The sequence below is a fragment of the Trichosurus vulpecula genome, chromosome 5 (assembly GCF_011100635.1).
Source record: "Trichosurus vulpecula isolate mTriVul1 chromosome 5, mTriVul1.pri, whole genome shotgun sequence".
NCBI classification, from domain to species: domain Eukaryota; kingdom Metazoa; phylum Chordata; class Mammalia; order Diprotodontia; family Phalangeridae; genus Trichosurus; species Trichosurus vulpecula.
In genome coordinates this window covers 246,503,769-246,523,501 of record NC_050577.1, presented here as the reverse complement: position 1 = coordinate 246,523,501, position 19,733 = coordinate 246,503,769, and the positions used below count along the sequence as shown (strand labels likewise).

Below are 19,733 nucleotides of genomic sequence, written 5' to 3'. Positions count from 1 at the left end.
TGGGATAACTTATCAAAGAAAGTTGTTGCAACTTACCTGATTTTCTCCTACCCTTAGTTATATTGGATTAGTTTATTTAAAAACATTAATTTTATATATTCAAAAATTTCCATTTTATCTTCTTTGATATTGTCTCTCTTGTTTGATCATGAACTTTCTTCCTATTCATAAATCTGAAAGGCAATTTCTTCTTTGTTCCTCCATTTTTTAAAATAATGTAATAATTTATATCTAGGTCATGTTATTTGGAGCTAATCTTAGTATAAGATATGAGGTGTTGGTCTAAATCCCATTTCTTTCACACTGCTATCCAGTTTTCCCAGGAATTTACCCCAGGAGCTGAGATCTTTGGGTTTTTCAAATACTAAACTTATTCGTAAAAATAACTCAAGTGTTCAGTCTCTTGGAGTGAAATTTTTTAATTGCTTAGACTCTTTTTGTTTCATTTCTACATGTTATATGCCTGGTAATTACCTTTTTCCTTTCCACTTATTATTCCTACAATAATAATATAAAGCTACAATTATGAATCCCTCAGATAACATTGATTGGTTCAGTAGCTATTAAAACAATAATTAGTATGTAGGACTATTGCCTTTTCTTTTTAAAACAAAACAATATTGTTTTAATGATTTGAACCTAGTAACATCATTCATGTTGTTATGAGTCAGCAGCAGGGAAATGAAATTATGAAAAAAAAGACTATTCTTAACATCTGCTGTAAACTCAAACAATTAAGTCCACATTTGAAAGTGATGGAGTGAGTCACCCCCCTGATCACCCAGTGGTGTAAATTCCAGATCAGCTAGGATTAGAGTTGTATAAAGATAAACTTCGCTTGATTACTATTTAACTGCTATTTTCCATAAGGTAACCTACAACATGATATGTTTGGCTCCAATTATCAGGGTAGAAATTGCTTATGCAAATCAATGGAAGGCAATGAGGTGTGGAGAGGATATCATTATTATTGGTTGGTGCTCATGAAATTCTGATGACCTGAAGTTAATGACAGTCAAACCAAGAGAGGGATTATTAGCACTGAAAATGTACAGTTACCTGCGTGAGAATAGAAGAATCCTATGTTAACATGGGCTCCACTGCTGATGTGGCAGCTACAGGCCCCCATTCATGTTATAAATATACACACCTATTTTTACATACTTACACATATATACACTCATATATATTTACACATGAATATGTATGGGTGTTGTGTACTTTGTCATGGCCAGTGGATTTTCAAATTTGTAATGATATATTGGACGTATAAATGAGAAAGCAAACCATCTGCCTGAAGTCCACGACAGGAAGCAACGTGGTGTTCTCGGAAAGAATAATAGATTATGAGTTAGAGGACGCTTATTCAAATCCCATCTCTGCTGCTTTTTTCTGCGTATGACTTGGCCAAGTCACTTCACCTCTCAGGGCCTCAGTTCTGTAAAATGAGGGGGTTAAATAATCTCTGAAATACCTTCCAGCTCTGAATCAATAACCCAATACTGAGTTAATTCCTATAGGTTTTTTTCCTCCGATGTGTAACCTAAATGGTGGCCCTTGATGACACATGTGGGAGAGTTGGGAAGAATCATCATTTATTTAGTACTTACTATGTGCCAGGCATTGTGCTATGAACTTTTACATGTATTATATAATTTTATCCTCACAGCAAGCCTGCCATGTAGGTGCTACTGTTATTCCCACTCTGAAGCACAGAGAGATAAACTAACTTGTCTAGGGTCATTTAGTAAATAGACTGTATTTGAACTTGGTTTTTCCTGACTCCAGGCCCCCATACTGTAGCTACAGCTCCAACTAGTGAAGTAAATTACCTTAAAGAGATATAGGGACTGGACCTGTTCTTTCACTAGTATAGCGAATTCCCAGATGAAGAAACATCTTTTACCAGTTCCCATTAGCACATTCTCTATAGCCAACAGTTTTAGAGAGTCACTTGGGGCACTGGGACGTTGTAATTTGTCCAGGGTCACAAACAAGGTGGTACTTGAACCAGGGTCATCCTAACTTTAAAGCCATTTCTCTATCCAAGTCCATCATTCCACACCTTCTCTGCTTAGTATTTGTATATTTCACCCTCAAATATATAACATTATATAAAATAGTATTTGCTGCCATCAGTATTACTTAACAATTCAGAATAGTTCATTGTCATCACTGTAGTGAGTACCATCCATTGCCGTGTTCTAGGTTATTTCCTTAAAAAAAAACTGTGCACATATTCATTTCAAGTTTTATTTTTAGATAGAGTTTGATTTAATCAAGAAATGACTATAGAGTTAAAATTAATTAGTGCATTTGGAAGGAAAGATTAAATTTAAATTAATGGAAATAACCTCTCTGGATTTGATAATCAAGGATTCTGATCTCCACTATGAAAAATGTTAAATCTGTGTCTTTTTCTTAAAGAGTTAGCAGTTACCTGTGAATTTTGGCTCTCCTCTCCCCTCCCCTCATCTGCCTTCTCCTCCCCTCCCCTCTTTTATTTTCCTCTGCTCCCCTCCGCTCCCCACCCTTGCCAAAGGGGCCATGACACAACACAAGTTTAAAACCCCTACTATAAGTGAATACTCCATGAACCCATTATTTCTTAAGCTCTGACTACATAAATGGCAAAATAAAAATCAGTAGAAGGAAAGGGGACTAATAAATAATTCAGGAATATAATTAAATGCAACTTTTGGCTTCTTTGTTAAATTCTTTTCATGTGTTATTTCTATATCCTAAATGGAGACTTGGATCTTTTCTATGGTGTTATCTTTTCCCCCACAATATTATTTTTCTGACATTGCTCAGCAGAGACATAGGCAGTTGCCCAAGTCAGCATTGGGAGTTGGTTTCTCTAGCCTGTGAAGAAATGAGAGCTACTCCTTGTGACGCCATGAGTGATTGACAAAGACTGAATCTGTCCCTTGTGCTAGAGTTTGTACAACAGAAAATGTACTTAGCAAATGTGAATTGTGCCAGAAATATCCCATGCTACACAAATCCCCACTAAGAGGAAATTCCTCCAGTTTCATCTCCAGTTTCATGTAAATGAGGGCTTTGTCTACTGCCAATTGGTAGAGGGAGATGATGAAAATTCCCAAGGAAGCAGAGACCTCTGATTTACAATCAAACATACTATTTCCAATTTCTTTCTTCCCTTTGAAGTCAAAGAATTGTATATCCAATAGCCATAACTAAATGCCAGATTCGTAATGATAGGAATGATGGCTCTGCAAAAAAGGAGTGGGGAGAGATGGTACTGATATTGCAGAGTGTAGGCTTAATGGTTAAAAATGAGGGCTGGGAGGTCCCAGCCCCAAACTAGGGCTGCATATAAAACAAACTCAGCACTGAGTTTCTTTATTGGATATTGGTTTGTAGGTCATAGCTGTGGAAGCAAATACGCATCATTTTTATAATAGGCAGACTGTCCTCTGCAGAAAGGTTCAGACTTCAAAGCCAATGTAGAGATAGTACTCACACCTTTGGGAAAGTCCCCTCCTCCCTCTCCCTTCCAGTTCTTCGGTCTTTTGAGGGCTGAAAGGAGAGCAATGGAGAATCAGTCATATAATCTAGAGCTGAATAAACTTCCAACCAGGTCACAGCTGGACAAAGCCTGTGACCCAGGTATTCTAACAGTAAACCACACACACACACACACACACACACACACACACACACACACATACACACACACACACACACCCAAGAAAGACATGCTGTTTCATCTTAGCTGCCCCATTTCCTGGGAATATAGCTATCTGTTAATGTCTCATAAAGAAAAATATTATAACATATTGCAGCTGATTGAGTTCTCTCTTCTCCTTTCTACTAAGGAAAATACTTTACTTTGAGGCTTCAAGATGAGAGGCAGATGGGCTCTTTATTTCTCCCTTAAGGATTTCAGAGCAGATGCAGCTTTCTACAGAGCCAACAGGTCCCTTACATCAGCTATAGATTGACCTGCTACAATAAAGGAAGAGAGTTCACTAGGGATTTTTTTCTTTTAGAAATTGATCGATAAACATTTCTTAAGTGCCTACTATGTGCCAGGCACTATACTAAGCTCAGGCAAATTAAAATTAAATTGCCTTTAATTCCAGGAGCATTTATGAGGTACCTGTCATATGCCAGGTGTTCTATTAGGTGTTGGGAAGTAAAAAACCAAAACCAAACCTAAGAAATCCCTGCCCTTAAGTAGCTTACAGTCTATTTGGGGAAGTGGAGGGATGAGTGCATGTATATGGATGATTAAATAAAAAAAAAATACAAAGCTAATTTCCGACAGAAAGGTATTAGCAGCTTGGAAGATCAGGATAGCTTGGTACAGTGCCTGGAGTGTAATAAAGTGCATATCGCATGTGTTTTGGTAAGTTTCCTATAGCAGGTGGCCCTTGATTTGGGCTCTGAAGGAAACTAGAGATTCTATGAATTGAAAGTGAGGAAGGCATGCACGCCAGCAACAGGGGACAGCCTGTACAAAGAGAGGAAATGGCAAAGAAATGTGGTATGTGGAAAATAGTAAGTAGGCTAATGTGTCTAGAAGGAATTATGGTCTCCCTTGCCCACATTTTTAAACAATTATTATTATTTGATGAATTAATTAAAAACATGCTATAGGTGAATCTCAGTAACATTTTAATTGTTAATTTTAATTTCTTTAGAAAGTATCATCAGTATCTCAGTGTCTCCCTCTTTGTCTTAATGGAATTCCTACAAATGGAGATAGTTAATCAAATTCAAAAATGAGTTTCAGTTGTTGAGTCAGTAATTATTTGGACTGCAAATTGTAATTACTGATTTATATTCTTTTAGGATTATTTAACCATTCATAAATATGGCAATGCAGCCAGAAATGATCTGTGGAATACGCTGTCAGAGGTAAAGTATAGTTTGCTTGTGGGGAACCTTACCTTTGTATTGTGTGTGTGTGTGTGTGTGTGTGTGTGTGTGTGATGTAAAGGAGAGATTATGCTATATAACTGTAATTGGACTCCTATAGCATTTCTGCTTCCCTTTTCCTCAAGCCGCCTTTATTTTTATTTGCCGTGTAAATGACCTCTGGCCTGGCTACTTAATGCCACCAGTGCCCTCTGTACTCAAAATAACCACAGTAATAGAATTGCCTTTTCCATTGGGGTGACCATGCTTCCATTGAAATGGGATTTTGGTATGGAAGTACCTGACATATTAAAGGCAGAGCTCTTGGAAATTTCAAAATCAGACATAATCCTTGTGTGAATGGCAAATGTTTCATGCTCTATTAGACAAGCTGAAGTTACTTAACAATGGTACTCTACATCCTCCTTGCTCCAACAGTAAAATTTCTGTTTTATCTTCCATTACTTTAAAACATTAATGTTCACAAAGTCATTTTATGCCTGAGATGGGCAGAAAGCCTTCCCTTAGGTTAAAGGAAATTAATTTTGCTCGTACATGTTGGCATCACTGATTTTGAATTTAAAATGTACTTTGTAGAGGTAAACATTTAACAATGGCTAATTGTTAATAGTACTTTAATAAATTAGCTTTTTTAATCTTGGTTTTTATAGGCTTTAAGAAAGAATGGAAAATATGTAAATATTCAAGAAGTAATGGATCAGTGGACTCTCCAGATGGGTTATCCTGTCATCACCATCTTGGGAAATGGAACAGTTCACAATGTGATAGCCATTACCCAGCAACATTTTATTTATGACAGCAGGGCTAGAGTCAAGACCACTGAGTTTGGAAACAACAGGTATTAAGTCTTTTTGAATGAATTGAACATTTTGAAAGTTGAATCTGTGTCTTGCTTTCTTTTTTGCTTGTCTTTTACCATCACTGTTGAAAATGATTCTTTTAGAAGAATCAATATGGCAGCCCCAGGATCTTATCACTGGAGTTATAATTTTGTATAGTTCATTTCCATATACATGTGTATATATGCATGTATATATACATATATATAATGATTTCACTTTTAATTTTATTTAGCTTTGTTTCTCACTTCAGTTGGTCATCTGACCAATGAATAGAGGACTCCAATCACCATATTCCAGAGCCAGCAATTCAGTATATGTGACTTTTCAAATATAAAATTAACATTTACAAAGTGCTTTATGAACCTTAATGCACTATATAAATGCTTATTATTATTATTTATAATAGCACAAAAATTTAGCTTCTCCTGGATGCAGATAAGTTTGCTGAACTAAAAATCATACCACAAATTAAAAAAGTAAAGAAGAAAAGACCTTTAAAACCAAACATTGAACAAATCACATTGAACAAAAAAGGTTTCCTTTCTAATTATGTCAAGCTACTTTCAAAATGACACCCATAATATAACTGCTTTGTATTGAATGATGCTATTTTTCTCCACTTTTGTAGTTAATGGAAATTGAATATACAATAATGTGGTGATGCACTTAAATGATTTTAATTTAAAAGTCAACTAGGTGGCACAGTACTTAGAGCACTGGGCCTGGAGACCAGAAGACCTGAGTTCAAATCTAACCCCGGATGCTTTACTACCTTTATGAACCTAGGCAAGTCACTTAATATCTATCTACCTCAGTTTCCTCAATTGTAAAATAGGGATAAAAATAGCATTACCTCCCTGGGTTGTTGTGAGGATAAAATGAGATGGTAATTGTAAAGTGTTTAGCATAATGCCTGACATGTAGTAGGTGCTTAATAAATGTGTGTTACTTTCCCTTACCTCCTTTTAAAATGTGACATTCTGGATTATTTGAGGATTGATTATTTAGTTTGTAAGGTAGTCCTGTTGTTTAATTCACCTCTTCACCCCTTAAGCCATTTGGTCCAGTGATAATTTTAAAAGTCAGTATTTGAAAGGAAAGATAAGGTAACACTCAGACCACTCAATTCTGCTACTTCTAAATAATCCTGGCAAACAGATTTGATGAGAAAAATGATTGAAATGTAGGTATAAAATAAAGTGCTTGTATTAGATTATCCATTCTTGTTCCATTTTTCTTTGAAAATTAAGAGCTACCAGTAGCTTGGAGACTTGGAGTACACATTAAATATAATTTATTATCTATAAGAAAAATGAAAATCATTCCCAGTAGGCTAGCTCCAAGATCGGCTGTATAAGGGCAAGCAATCAAGAAATTCATGGTTGTTTTCTTATGTCTGAATTTGGAGGAAGGCTTAGGAAAGGAGCCAGTCTTAAATCATTGCCCAAATAGATCAGACTTCAACAAGTTGTTTACAGGAAGTAAACTGTACAGATTAGACATGCGTATATACAAGGCTTTCTTAATGCTTTCACTGTGAGTATCTGCTAGGCAGGTCCTTCTATCTACTCTCATCTGTAGCAATCAGAGCTGCTGTGCTTGGAAATTGGTCTCTATCCTAAAGAAAAAGCAGACCAGTTCTCTTGCTGAGGCAAAAGGTTTAGTTTAGTACCGAGGAATTTCTGGCCAGCAATCCTCTATGTAGATATACGTCACTCAGAATCTCTGCCTGCATTCTGATCTAATATTGCTGTAGTTGCCCCCTTTATCTTTGAGCTTTTGCCAGCTCTGATCTTTGATACCTACCTAATCCTTCAATCTTGCCTGACTGCCTACATTCCCGACTTATTATTTACACTGATCATTGTTATAAGTATGTAGCCTGAACTCAGGCTTAAAAATTCAGTACTTTCCTTTGACGTTCTTTTCCTGGATGTCCCTTCTCTAGACTGCTTGCCTGTTTCCACAGTCCGGGTTTGGCTCATGCGAATCATCCTAAGGAGTAGGAATGCAGCTTCTGGGTCATATTTGATCAAATGGTTTGCAATCTCTTCAATAATGTTGCTGAGTTCTCTGTGCATCATGTAAAAGCTCCTAGGGTATAAAATTAGATAAAACTTGCAGTTACTGTCTATTGCAATTATTTTTGTTCTGGCAAACTTTATCCAAATATAATGAACGAAACAATCCTTACTCTCAAGGAGCTTATTTCTAATGAGAGGGACAACATGTCCACATACATAAGCATACAGAGAATAAATTTAAGTAAATACAAAGCATTCAAATATAAGATAGTTTTGAAGGAGGAAACTAGCACTTGGAAGGATCAGGAAGGACTACATGTAGAAGAGAATATTTCTATGTGCTTACTTACCCATTCCTCCATCTCTGGAATAGGCTTTTTACCAATTTCCAGACATTGAACTCCTTCAAGACCTGACTCAGATAATGTCTCTTTCAGGAAGTCTTTCATTGTTAAATCACCTAGCATTTATTAAGCCGTTCCTTTGTTCCAGGTTCTCTGTTAAGCATGGTGCAAAGAAAGGCAAGTATACTTTCTCTCTGTCCTCAAGGAGCTTACATTCCAATGAGGAAGTCAATGTGAAAACACCTAAACATATACATTTAATACAATGTGAATAGGAATTAATCTCAAAGGGAAGGCACTACAGTTAGAGTGGTTGGGATAGAGATCGGAGGGGGAGCAGAGAGAATGGCATCTTGCAGAAGATAGATTTGATCTGAGGCAAAAAGGAAAACAAGGAAGCTATAAGGCAGAGTGAGGACAGCCAGTGAAAAGCCATGGAGTTGGAAGACAGCATGTCCGTGTGCTCATGTCTCAGTGCTCTGCTGTCCCAACTGCTGGTATCACTATTGAAAATTTTGAATCCGTCTTTTGTAATTATCTTGCTGTCTTTTGTATCATGATTTTGTGAGTCCTTCTTTATTATTTTCCTTTCCCTCATGAGATCTTTGAAGGCAGGTATTGTGTTGAATCTGCGCATAAATGGTGTTCCTTCTTTGTTGACTAGATACCATTCACTAGAAAGGAGAAAGAACCATAGTTGAAATTCCTGATGTCATTGACTTAAGAAGAAAATTTTGCATTTTTATATTTTCTAAATAACAATTTATAATAGATTTGCAATTTCATGTGCAATAATTTTTTTATTTTACCATATTATGGAAATGTTTGTTTTATTCCATAAAGTAATAATTAATTCCACAAATTAAAAATTAAAAAAAAATAATTAACTTTTATGTTTAGACAACTTGAAAGAAGTTACCTAAAAAAATGACTAGCCTTGTCAGGTCTCTGCTATTCAGAGTCTGGATTAGGTTAGCAGTTCTTGTTGGTAAAGTGGGACTAAACTACTTGGCATTTAAATAACAGTTGAAAACTCCCTTCCTCCCCATTGTTAATTATCCCCATCACATTCCTCCCTACATCTGAACACACAGTTTTCTTTATATAGTTTCTGAACAGTACAGTTTTCAAACCATCTATAATATTCCATCATTAGAAGGGCTGTCTTAGGGAACATACATTAGACTTTCTCTCTAAGTTGTGCCTAGAAGGAAGAACCAGGAACAGTGAGTGAAGGCCTGGGGAGGCGGGGTGGGGAGGGGGAGAGGGCTTCCTAACAATTAGAGCTATCCTAAAATGCAATGGACTTCCCCAGTAGGTGGTGAGTTTCCTCCTAGAAGGAATGCAGCATCTGGTATGCAGTAGAAAGTTTTTTGCACATACAACCAATCAACAACTATTTTTTTAAAGACCCTACTATGTGTCAAGCATTGTGCTAGGTAGGCACTAGAAATAAAAAGACAAAAATGAAACTTCTATTCTAAGAGGAGATACAGATGCATAGATACATTTACGTGAAATAAATACTTCAGATCTATAAACTGAAAGAAGACTTCTGGAATCAAATAGTTAATGCTAGAACCAGACCTTTTGACTCCAAGACCAGTGCTTTAATTCCTGTATCCTGCAGTCAGAAATTCAGCATGAGATTACGTAGTTCCTTTCACGGACACACTGGATATTTAGCAAACAGGCTGCTAACATTCTAACAATATACATGTTTAGTTATGACTCACGATCAATTTTTCCCTTCTTTGTATAATCTCCTGGATCTTTAATATACAATGTAAGCAATTGATTTTGCACTAAAATTAACTTCCCCTATCTTCCAGAAATACTGCAAATTGTGTATGCATCTTGAACCAAGTAGTATAATTCATTCTATCTTCTTACTTTCCCCACTAATGGGGATAAGCTTATTAACAAGGTATGTCATATCAAAATAGTGCACAGTATTAACTTTTTCTATGATAGATTTAATTGTATTTTCTATTTTTTCATTTTATTATCATATTTTGTTTTTCTATCACCTTAATTTTCTAATTTATCCCTTGTGACAAAATAAAAGAAAAAAAAAGGCTGGCAAAACAGACCAGTACCTTATCCATACCTAGTATTATATGCAATGTCTGTAATCCCCCACTTCTGCAAAATAAAAACAAAAATCGATGGAGTTATTTAATTCAGTTCAATGAACATTTATTATTTATGATTGGCAATGAATAGATGTCATAGTGGATAGAACTGGGGGCTTAAAAATCAGGAAAACCCTTGCTCAAATCTTGCTACAGACATTGATTAGCTGTGTTTCATTCAACAAATCACTTTCTATCTTTCAGCCTTGGTTTCCTCATCTGTAAAATGAGGGAGTTGCATTTGGTGGCCTCTGATTTCCCTTCTAGCTCCAAATCTGTGAGATTTAGAGCTTCCAAAAGATAGTCCCTGACCTCTGGGAAATCCCATTCAATAGAGAAGATATGCTATGTAAAAAGAAGAAAGGAAATAAAAGAAAACCTGATGACCAATGACTGGAAGTTCAGGGAAGGTGCACCAAAGGCACTAGCAAGTGATTTAAGTCTGTTCAAGAAACAGTGGATTCCTAGACAGAGACATGAGAAAGATGTGCATCCTGAGCATAGGGTGAAGCCTAAGACAAGTCTGGAAAGGATGGTTCAATTATGGAATGCAGGCAATTGATGCATGAATGTGAAACAAACATTTGGGACATTGAGTTCTTTGTTTTAGGCTTTTTTAAAATGGAGGTAGTGATACAAACAGCAGGCTATTAAGTCATATAGCTGCAAGATTACTGGAAGGACTTCTTTGAGTCCTGTAGTCTAAGAATTCTACTCATCAAGTGCCTTGGATTTTCTTTCTATCCAAACACTATAGTATGGGTCATAGACAGCTGAAATTCCTGGGCCATTTTCACAAAGTCTTTCTTGAGGTTTATTCAAATCTACCTCACTTTTTTTAAAGGCTTTGTGCTTACATTCAAGAAATTTCAGACTGTTATCAGAGTGTGTTTTGTTAAAAAATCTTCAATGACACATGCATTGATCTGTTGTCTAGATCAAAGTCTAAGACACACATGAATATAATTATCTAGTGATTTTTCAGGTAGAATAGTAAATTAAAAACAAATCTTTGGATTTTTTGAATTTCTTTATTTAACACATAAAATGGAGCCACTAATATTCATGCAGGATCGAAGATGCAAAAATATAATCCATTTTCAGAAGCTGATCTCCTTTTCAACATAATCCAGTGTTGTCTTAGGCTAATTTTCACTGCACACTACCCAGGCATCTTCACTCAACTGTCTTCAGGGTCTTCCAGCCTTTTAAACCGTGATGACAAAGGATATAATTGTCATGTAGTCATTGATTTTTAATGGATTTTACAAAAAACTAAAAATAATTGTTGCATGAAAAATTCAGAAAAATGCAATTTTATGTCCCTCAAACATTCAGCCCTTCAAGAACATATGCATGCAGAATCTGGATATGCTTGCTAATTTACAATCTTGAAATCTGGCTTTGAGGAAAGCATAGAATGGCCTACATGTGCCCCATAGGACCCACACAGTGTTAATACTAGAAATCATATAATACAAAATGTGCACTTTAAGATACTTACAGTCCCTGAATTTATATAATCCAAATACTGTATAATTAACTGATTTGCATCTGAACAGCTACTTGATGCAATGTCTCCTTTTTAGAAAGTGTCCTTAAATTATAAGGTAGTTGCTGTAACGACACACAGGTATGGTTAAGGATCTCGTTTTCCCTCTGTGGTTTAGGCAGTGTTGTTGTAACCTAGAAGAGAGGAACCTGCCAATTTTTATTATAATCTCTTTAATTTAGTTATTTACTGGAATAACAACTTATGTGGACACAGAATGAAAAGACCCAATGACATTTCCTTAACGGCCTTATTACATGAATGGTAATTGCAGTTCTGCTATGAAATAAAAGCCTTTTGGAGGCAATATAGCATGGCGGGGTGCAACCAGCATTCAGCACCTGAAGACCTGCACTGGCATCCTGGCCCTATCATTTACCACCTGTGTAGCCTTGGACCAGTTACTTCCTTCCATGAAATTCAGTTTCCTTCTTTGCAGAATGAATTGGTTAAGCTAGAAGATCTATGTTAGGTCCCTTCTAGATCCATGAACCTATGAGTCATTTGCATGGGCACTTCAAAAACAACTCTTCTCTTCTTTGTGTAGGAACTTTGAGTAGACTTTATCTTTCCACTGCTTCTTTACACCAACAGTTCCCTCTAAGGTTTGAGAGAAACTTGGTGTTAGTAAGGTGGACAATGAGTACAGAAGTGTATTATTAGCTGTGATCTTCCTGACCAAAATTGGACTGGATTGTAAATTTAAGTTCTTATCATACCTCCCAAGATGCCTACCTTGGATACAACATAACATAGTCTCGAAGCCAAGAAACAAATTCTACCACTAATTTTTATACCCTCCATTTCCATATTGTGATCGTTTAACCTCTGAATGCCCCCAGACAATTCCCTGTGAGTATGTTATATACCATTGACTTAATTATTTTCATTAGATAGCAAGTTTCCACATCAGGAGTTCCATACACAGATAAAATCACAGGTCTCACCCCTTTCCCCATCTCCCCCATGAAAAAAAATTAACTTTGACTACAAGTTTACCACCATTTTACCTTAGCCTCTAATCCTGCTGAGAGCTGTTGCTTTGTGAATTCTTTCATGACTCTGAGTCAATTGTTCAATTAGCTGGTTATTTAATTAAGAAAAAAAATTACATAAATATATTTTGGAGAAAGTATTATTTTTAGAAAAGGGCAGAGGTCAAACAAGTCTTACATAACACTTATGAGGTATCTTTTCTCTTATTTTCCTTACAATTAGTCCCTGATACTTACTGGGTATACAGAGGGTACATTACTATCTAAGGTGCTCAGGGAAACACACTGAAGAAGAGACATGACCCTTTCTGTAGTTTCCCATAAAGGTGATGTAGCTGGGCCTCTAGACAAAGGACAGAGAGTTTTAGGATCAATAGAGGTCGTTGTTGCATCACAATATGAAGCATTAAGCATGACCCTGTTTTATTCTTAACCCTTCTTTTATTTTGTCCAATGTCCTATGAATAATTGGCACTCACTGTTGGTGTTAAGTCATTTTTAAGTCATGTTGGACTCTTCATGACCCCATTTGGAGTTTTCTTGTCAAAGACACTGCAGTGGTTTGTCATTTCCTTCTCCAGCTCATTTTACAGATGAGGAACTTAGGCAAATAGGGTTAAGTGACTTGCCCAGGGTCACACAGCTAGTAAGTCTGTGAGGTCAGATTTGAACTCAGGAAGCTGAATCTTCCTGACTCCAGGCCCAGTCCTCTATCTACTGGGTCGCCTAGCTGCCCCAGGCATTCAATAAATGTTTGCTAATAAAGGATTTTATTTTAGGATCCTGACTTTTAAACTTTCCATTTTGACACTCTGCAATGGTTAAAGCAGGGGTGGAGGATTATAATGACTCTTCCTACAATTTTCTGTTTGAGCCTTTTACATTACAAAACTCATTTTTTTTGTTAGGAAAATGGGATACTGAATGGTAGCATGGGTCAGATTGTATTGCTCTAGTTTGGATTAGGTCAAAGGACCATACTCCAGGACCTAGAAGGCCACATGTGACCTGGAGGTCCCAGGTTCCCCACCCTTGCCCTAGGCTATACCTCTAAAAATTACTCTAAAGATATGACCCAATTTTTTTCATTGTACTGAGATATCATTGCATTATATATGACTTTTAAAAAGTGGCCCTTTGGGGGCAGGGTGGCTAGAAAGCCTCATTTAAAAGCAAAACAAAACAAACAAAACAAAATTTTCATTGTGCCTTACCCATATTCATCATAAAAGGATTTGACCTATTTACTCTAGGCTTTTTCCACACAACTTAATTTTCTAAGGGCTTTTCCTAATATTGAGAATATAGTGTGATTCTCTCTTTATTTCTGAAATCTATTTTTTCCCCCAAACCACAACCAGAAATTGGCCTAATGGTGCTGAGATGTTTCAATATGGAAGATTAATGGTCTAATGAAGACTAAGGAAGAAGCAAACAAATGTATGGAAAAAATGATCATGGTTAATATATGTTATAAACCAATATGCATCATTATCAAGACTACCAATGTATTTCATTAAGTTGCTATAGTTTCCCACAAAAGTGATATGGCTGGGCCTCAAGACAAGGGACAAAATATGGCATATGGATTTCTGATCCAGAAAATGGGGAATATGAACCTTAACGTTCTGTGTTCATCACTATTAAGTAACATTATGTAAGTGACTTTAACTTCTATGCCACTATTCATCTGTAAAATAGAGAGAATGCGCTTCTCACCAAATTGTTATGAGCAATAATTAATAAGGAGGATTGAAACTTTATAGAATCAGTGTTAATTAATCTCTTGATACTGAGAGACAATAAGTGAATTCTAAACAGTAATCTGGATGAGGAACTCATTTCTGGTTTTTTCCAATATTTGAATGGAACTGAGTGATACATGGTGTTGATCAAGCTCATGGAACTGAAGTTAGTTCATTTCTGCTGTTGCAAAAAGTAAATTTATCATTCACAAGGCAGATGGTGTTCATCATTTTATTTTATTTTTACTTCTTAAAAATTAACCTTAATTTGAAAATCAGCATGTTACTGTCATGTTTTACTGCCTACCTGAAGGGTTCATAGTTTCATCATTGTGGGGATAGTCCCCATCAATTCAGATTGTAATAATAGCTGACTCTAATGTTTGGGATATGCTGGAGCCAGCTTATACCAGTTCATAAGAATTAATCATTATTTTTTTTTAAAGAAAAAAAATTTTTATTCTTATCTTCCCGATTTTTACATCATCATAGTTATCCCCAGTATCCCTTGTCTGTCTTCTAGAAAGCTGTTCCATATAATAAATAGTATTTTTTAGAGAGAGAAAAAAATCAACACAACTGATCAATGCATAGAAAAAGTCTGAAAATGTGTGATGTGTAACATCTGTGGGTCTCCTACCTCCATGAAGGAGTGGTTTGGGACATCAGTTTTTGGATTTTCAGAATACTTTGGAAATCAGCAAATTATATAAAGTAGGGCTTGATTTCTTGTTTTGCTGATTGTCTAAGCTTCAGAAATTGATGAAGAATACTTAAGAGTATCACATGTATATTCAGAGAACTGGTTAGGCATTTATCAGTACACTCTTGACTGATGTAGGCTTTAGACTTACAGAGAACCTTGTAAAACCTGATCTCATTTGAGCTTCACTGTAATCCTCTGAGGAAGGTACTCATTCCACAAAGGAGGAAACTGAGGTACAAATAAGTTAAGTGACTTGATATTCACAAATGGCAGAGTAGGGATTGAGCCTATGCATCCCTCACCTCTAAGATGAACGGCCATTCCATTGCACCACATACTATCTCTCATGCTAAGACTTGGCTTAGAGTGAACATTTCTGAAGTTGCTGTTAACACAAACAAACAAAACCCAAAGAACACAAAATAAAACTAAATCCCTGACTTTTCCAAATTTAGCAACGTACACAATCCATCCCTGGGCCTTTTCAAGTCTTTTTCAACTCAATAGAACCTGGCTAATCACCTGTGATGTACTAGCATAACTTAGTTTTGAGGCCGCAGATGCATGCCACATTGAGGCCTTCAGCAGAGACTTTTGTATTAGTCTTCCAGAAATAGTCTTTTGATCTTTTGGACTTAGTTCCTGTAACATACGTGAATTCCTTTTGTGTCTTCTGTTTTTAATACAAATTCTATATGAAATAGGCCCTCAGAAAAATGTATATTGTTGTTGCTGTCGTGTTCTTAACATGTATCCTTTATTTTGCAGTTACCTTTGGCAGATCCCATTAACTATTGTAGTAGGAAATAGGAGCCATATCTCATCAGAGACAATTATATGGGTGTCTAACAAATCAGGTAAAGATATCCTTCCTCTGTGGGTTTCTGTGTGAACTGTTCCTCTAGGTTTGATTGTGCATAACAATTTAGGTGCTAGGAATGTGGGCCTAAGCATCAGGGAAATAAGAGGAAGACAAGTTTGAAAAGGGGAGAGGAAGGAAGGAAATCATCTTTTTCCACTAAATTAGAGGGAATAATGAAAAATCTCCTTGAAGAAAGACTTTTTAAATCAATGAATGTGTTGAGTGCGCACGAGAGACAGCATCAGGTAGTGAGATAGAAGGTGGACCTTCGTATCAGGAAGAGCTAGGTTCAAGTCCTTCTTCCGAAGAATACTAGCTAGGCGGCCTGAGGCTTCAAAGTTTCCCCTTGTTAATTTGCAAGGATGGAGGGAATTTTTCCACTGGCAGGGGACAAGTCCATTCTTCCCCTTCCTGCAATTGTTAAGTAAACTTAATTTTTAGGTAAAGACCAAATAAAAATATTTGTAGCATTCAAACATGGTTTTTAAAATGTATTAATTCCATGATTCCAAGTTTAATTTAAAATTACAGCTCTACTGTCACTGTGGTCGTCACCAATGTAATAATGTCCCCAAAACTGGAATGCACTTGCTCCATCCTAAGCAATTTCCTGCTATTCTAGTATTCTCAGACCATCTGTTTAAATATGAGATAGGGAATGTCACTCACACAGTCAGGTCATCATAGCAACCTGAGGGACCTGGAGAAATAATTTAGTCCAATATCCTCCTTCTAGATAGACTTAAACCATATCTCCTAGAAAGATAAGAATTCATTCTCTGTTTTTAATATTTTAGAGGTAATGGCAAACCCTATTAACAAACCATTCCAGTTCACCATGACAAAGCTGTTCTTGTGTTTAACCAAAGTCTTGCACACTGTAGCATGAACCTGCCTTGATATATTTCAGTGTTCAGTTCAGACGGAAAAAAGCCAGTCATCTTCTCTGTACGTCTTAGTACATGTTGTTCAAATTTGCCATTGTCTATGAAAGGGAAGAAAGTAAGTGCTAAAAAGAAAAAAAAAATTGAAGGGGCAGTTTAAAGAAAAATCAGTGTTTCTGCCTGCTACCTAAAACATAAACTCTTGTAAGCCAACTGTGTTTAGCTCTTCTTGCTATATTTTCCACAGGTGGTCATGTATTATAAAATATACATGCATACACTGTATGAAATTCTTATATACAACATGTTAGTTGTTAAATGTATTTGCCTTTTTGGTTTTGTGCTTTTAGATAGTGACATGATCAAGTGGAAAGCATGCTTGCCTGAAAGTCAAGAAGTACAAGTTCAAACTAGACCTCTGATACCGGCTGTATGACCACAGACCAATCAATCAATTGGTTTTTATTAAACGCTGACTGTGTGCCAGACAAGGTGGTTATATACACTAGTTATATACAAAAGATGAAACAATCTCTATTCAAAAGAAACTTATATTCTAATGTGAGAGATGAGGACACATGTCAGTTTGTACAGCATAAATATAAACTGAATCAATACACATTTATAAGTTTTAGTTAGATTCAAGGTACTTTGGGAGGGAAGGTACTGGTAGTTAGGGGAATCTGGAAAGGTTTCGTGTAGAAAATGTTCACTGAGCTGTGCCTTAAAGGGGGAGAAGGCCTCATTGAGGTAAAAGGAGCACTTTCCAGGCATAGGAGACCAGCCAACAGTGCACAGACACAGATTTAGGAGAGGAGTATTGTTTTTGATTTACAGAGATAAGGCCAGTTTGGCTAGATGGCAGAATTTGGGAAGGAGAGTAATGTTCAGTGAGAGTGGAAAGATAGATTGGGTCCAGATAGTTTGGGGTTTTAATAATTAAACAGAGAGATTATATTTTATCCTAAATAAAATAAAAAACAATGGAGTTTATTGAGGACGGGAGGGACATGGTCAGATCAGGCATTAAGGTAAATTACTTTGGCAGCATTGTGGGGGGTGGAGTAAAGTTACGAGTCCATGTAAACCAATTCAGAGCCTTGTAGCAATGATCTAAGTGAGAGGTGACGAGGACTTGGACTAGGCTGGTAGTTGTGTGATTGATCAGAAGGGGTTGGATACAATGAAATATATATGATGAGAGAGAGTGAGGAGATCAGAGTAATTCTAGAGTTTTAAACCTTGGTTACTGAGAAGGTAATGGAGCCCTTGACAAAAATAGTGATGTTTGGAAGAAGTGAGCTTTTGAGAAAACTATAATGCATTTAGTTTTGGAGTGGCTGAGTTTGAGATGCCTTTAAATATCTAGATTGAAATGTCCATTAGTGTTTCAGGACTTAAGCTTAGAGGAGTGACGGTGACTCATTTTCACAGTAATGATTGTTAAACTCATAGGAACTGATGAGATCACTAAGAGAGAGGAAAGAAGGAGAAGAGAAGAGGACCTAGGATAGAATCTTGGGGAACACCCACAATTAGAGGATATTTTATGGATAATGGTGTAGCAAGAAGGCTGAGGAGTGGATTTTTGGTAGAGATACCAATAAATGTTACATTTACTCAACAAATATTGAGCATATATTCTATTAAAAGTATGGAAATACCTATTTTCAAGAGTCAAGAGAGGCCTGGTCCAGTGCAAAGTTCCTCTTTACTCTCTTGGGTTAGATTAGTGTGATGAAAATCTTGACCCTCAGTTTCCCCTTATATAGGCATATAGAATTTCTTCAAAGCGTTGTTTGAGGATTAAATGCTACTTGTGAAAAAAAAGTGAAAAAAATAAAAAAAAAATAAAAAAAAATGCTACTTGTGTATAAAGTGATTCATAAATCACTTAATCACACAAGATTTTATTAATCTTATAGGGCCATTCCTCTACCATGGTAGATGGGCAGCTAATTAGTAACTTCTAGTCTTAGCGAGTTGCCAGGAATACTGGGAGTTTAAGTGTCCAGGGACACAAAATCAATATATGTCAAGAGGCAGGTCTTGAATTTAGGCCTCTAATAGCAGTCCTATAAGTATGCTTTTCTAAGCCGTATACATACATATGTGTGAATATATATATATATATATACATACATACATATACACACATTTAATATTGTTTCTATTAAAGAGTATTTATTAGTTTATTATCTTTGATTTTTTTAAGAGCTTGCCATCAAACTATAGGTTGTAAGCTGGAATGTATTCTGTGATTATCAGTCAAAACTGAGTGTTTTCTTTGAGTGTTTTCTGGGTGGTTTTCTTGGTTTGTACTGAAATGCCCAACAAGAAGTTATTTTTTTTAACAGATCAAATGCCTTTGAAAGATATCTCTTAGTATAAATTCCCCCAAACAGCTTGAATTAGGCCAGTAGTTGAAAATGAAGGAGACTTTTCCCATTGGAAAATTGATGAGGAGCATGAAGGGGAAGAGGGCTGCAGAAATTCTGACACGTCCAGCACAAAGCCTTGACCTGAAAAGAGTCAGAAACCTCTAAAAGAGGTGGATTCTTTTACTCGTTATTTCTTATTTTCCTTTCCTTATGATTCTGAGAATCAAACTCTCAAGGAATTCCTTTTCAAGAATAATGATTTTGTCTGTTTAATTTTGCTTGAGGGAGGGGTTTGGACCTCTGACTCCATTGGTATATGACCTCCCAATGTGTAAATTTCCTCCATTGATGCAGA

General features: G+C 36.3%; 1 protein-coding gene across 1 annotated transcript in view; it reads left to right on the top strand.

Annotated features, from left to right (window-relative positions):
* TRHDE (thyrotropin releasing hormone degrading enzyme) overlaps positions 1-19,733 on the top strand; it is a 245,548-nt gene that overhangs the window by 104,122 nt on the left and 121,693 nt on the right. Inside the window, exons 5-7 of the mRNA XM_036758545.1 lie at positions 4,822-4,887; positions 5,559-5,746; positions 16,020-16,108. Coding sequence (XP_036614440.1) covers positions 4,822-4,887; positions 5,559-5,746; positions 16,020-16,108 — 343 coding nt within the window. The remainder of the gene's footprint in view (positions 1-4,821; positions 4,888-5,558; positions 5,747-16,019; positions 16,109-19,733) is intronic.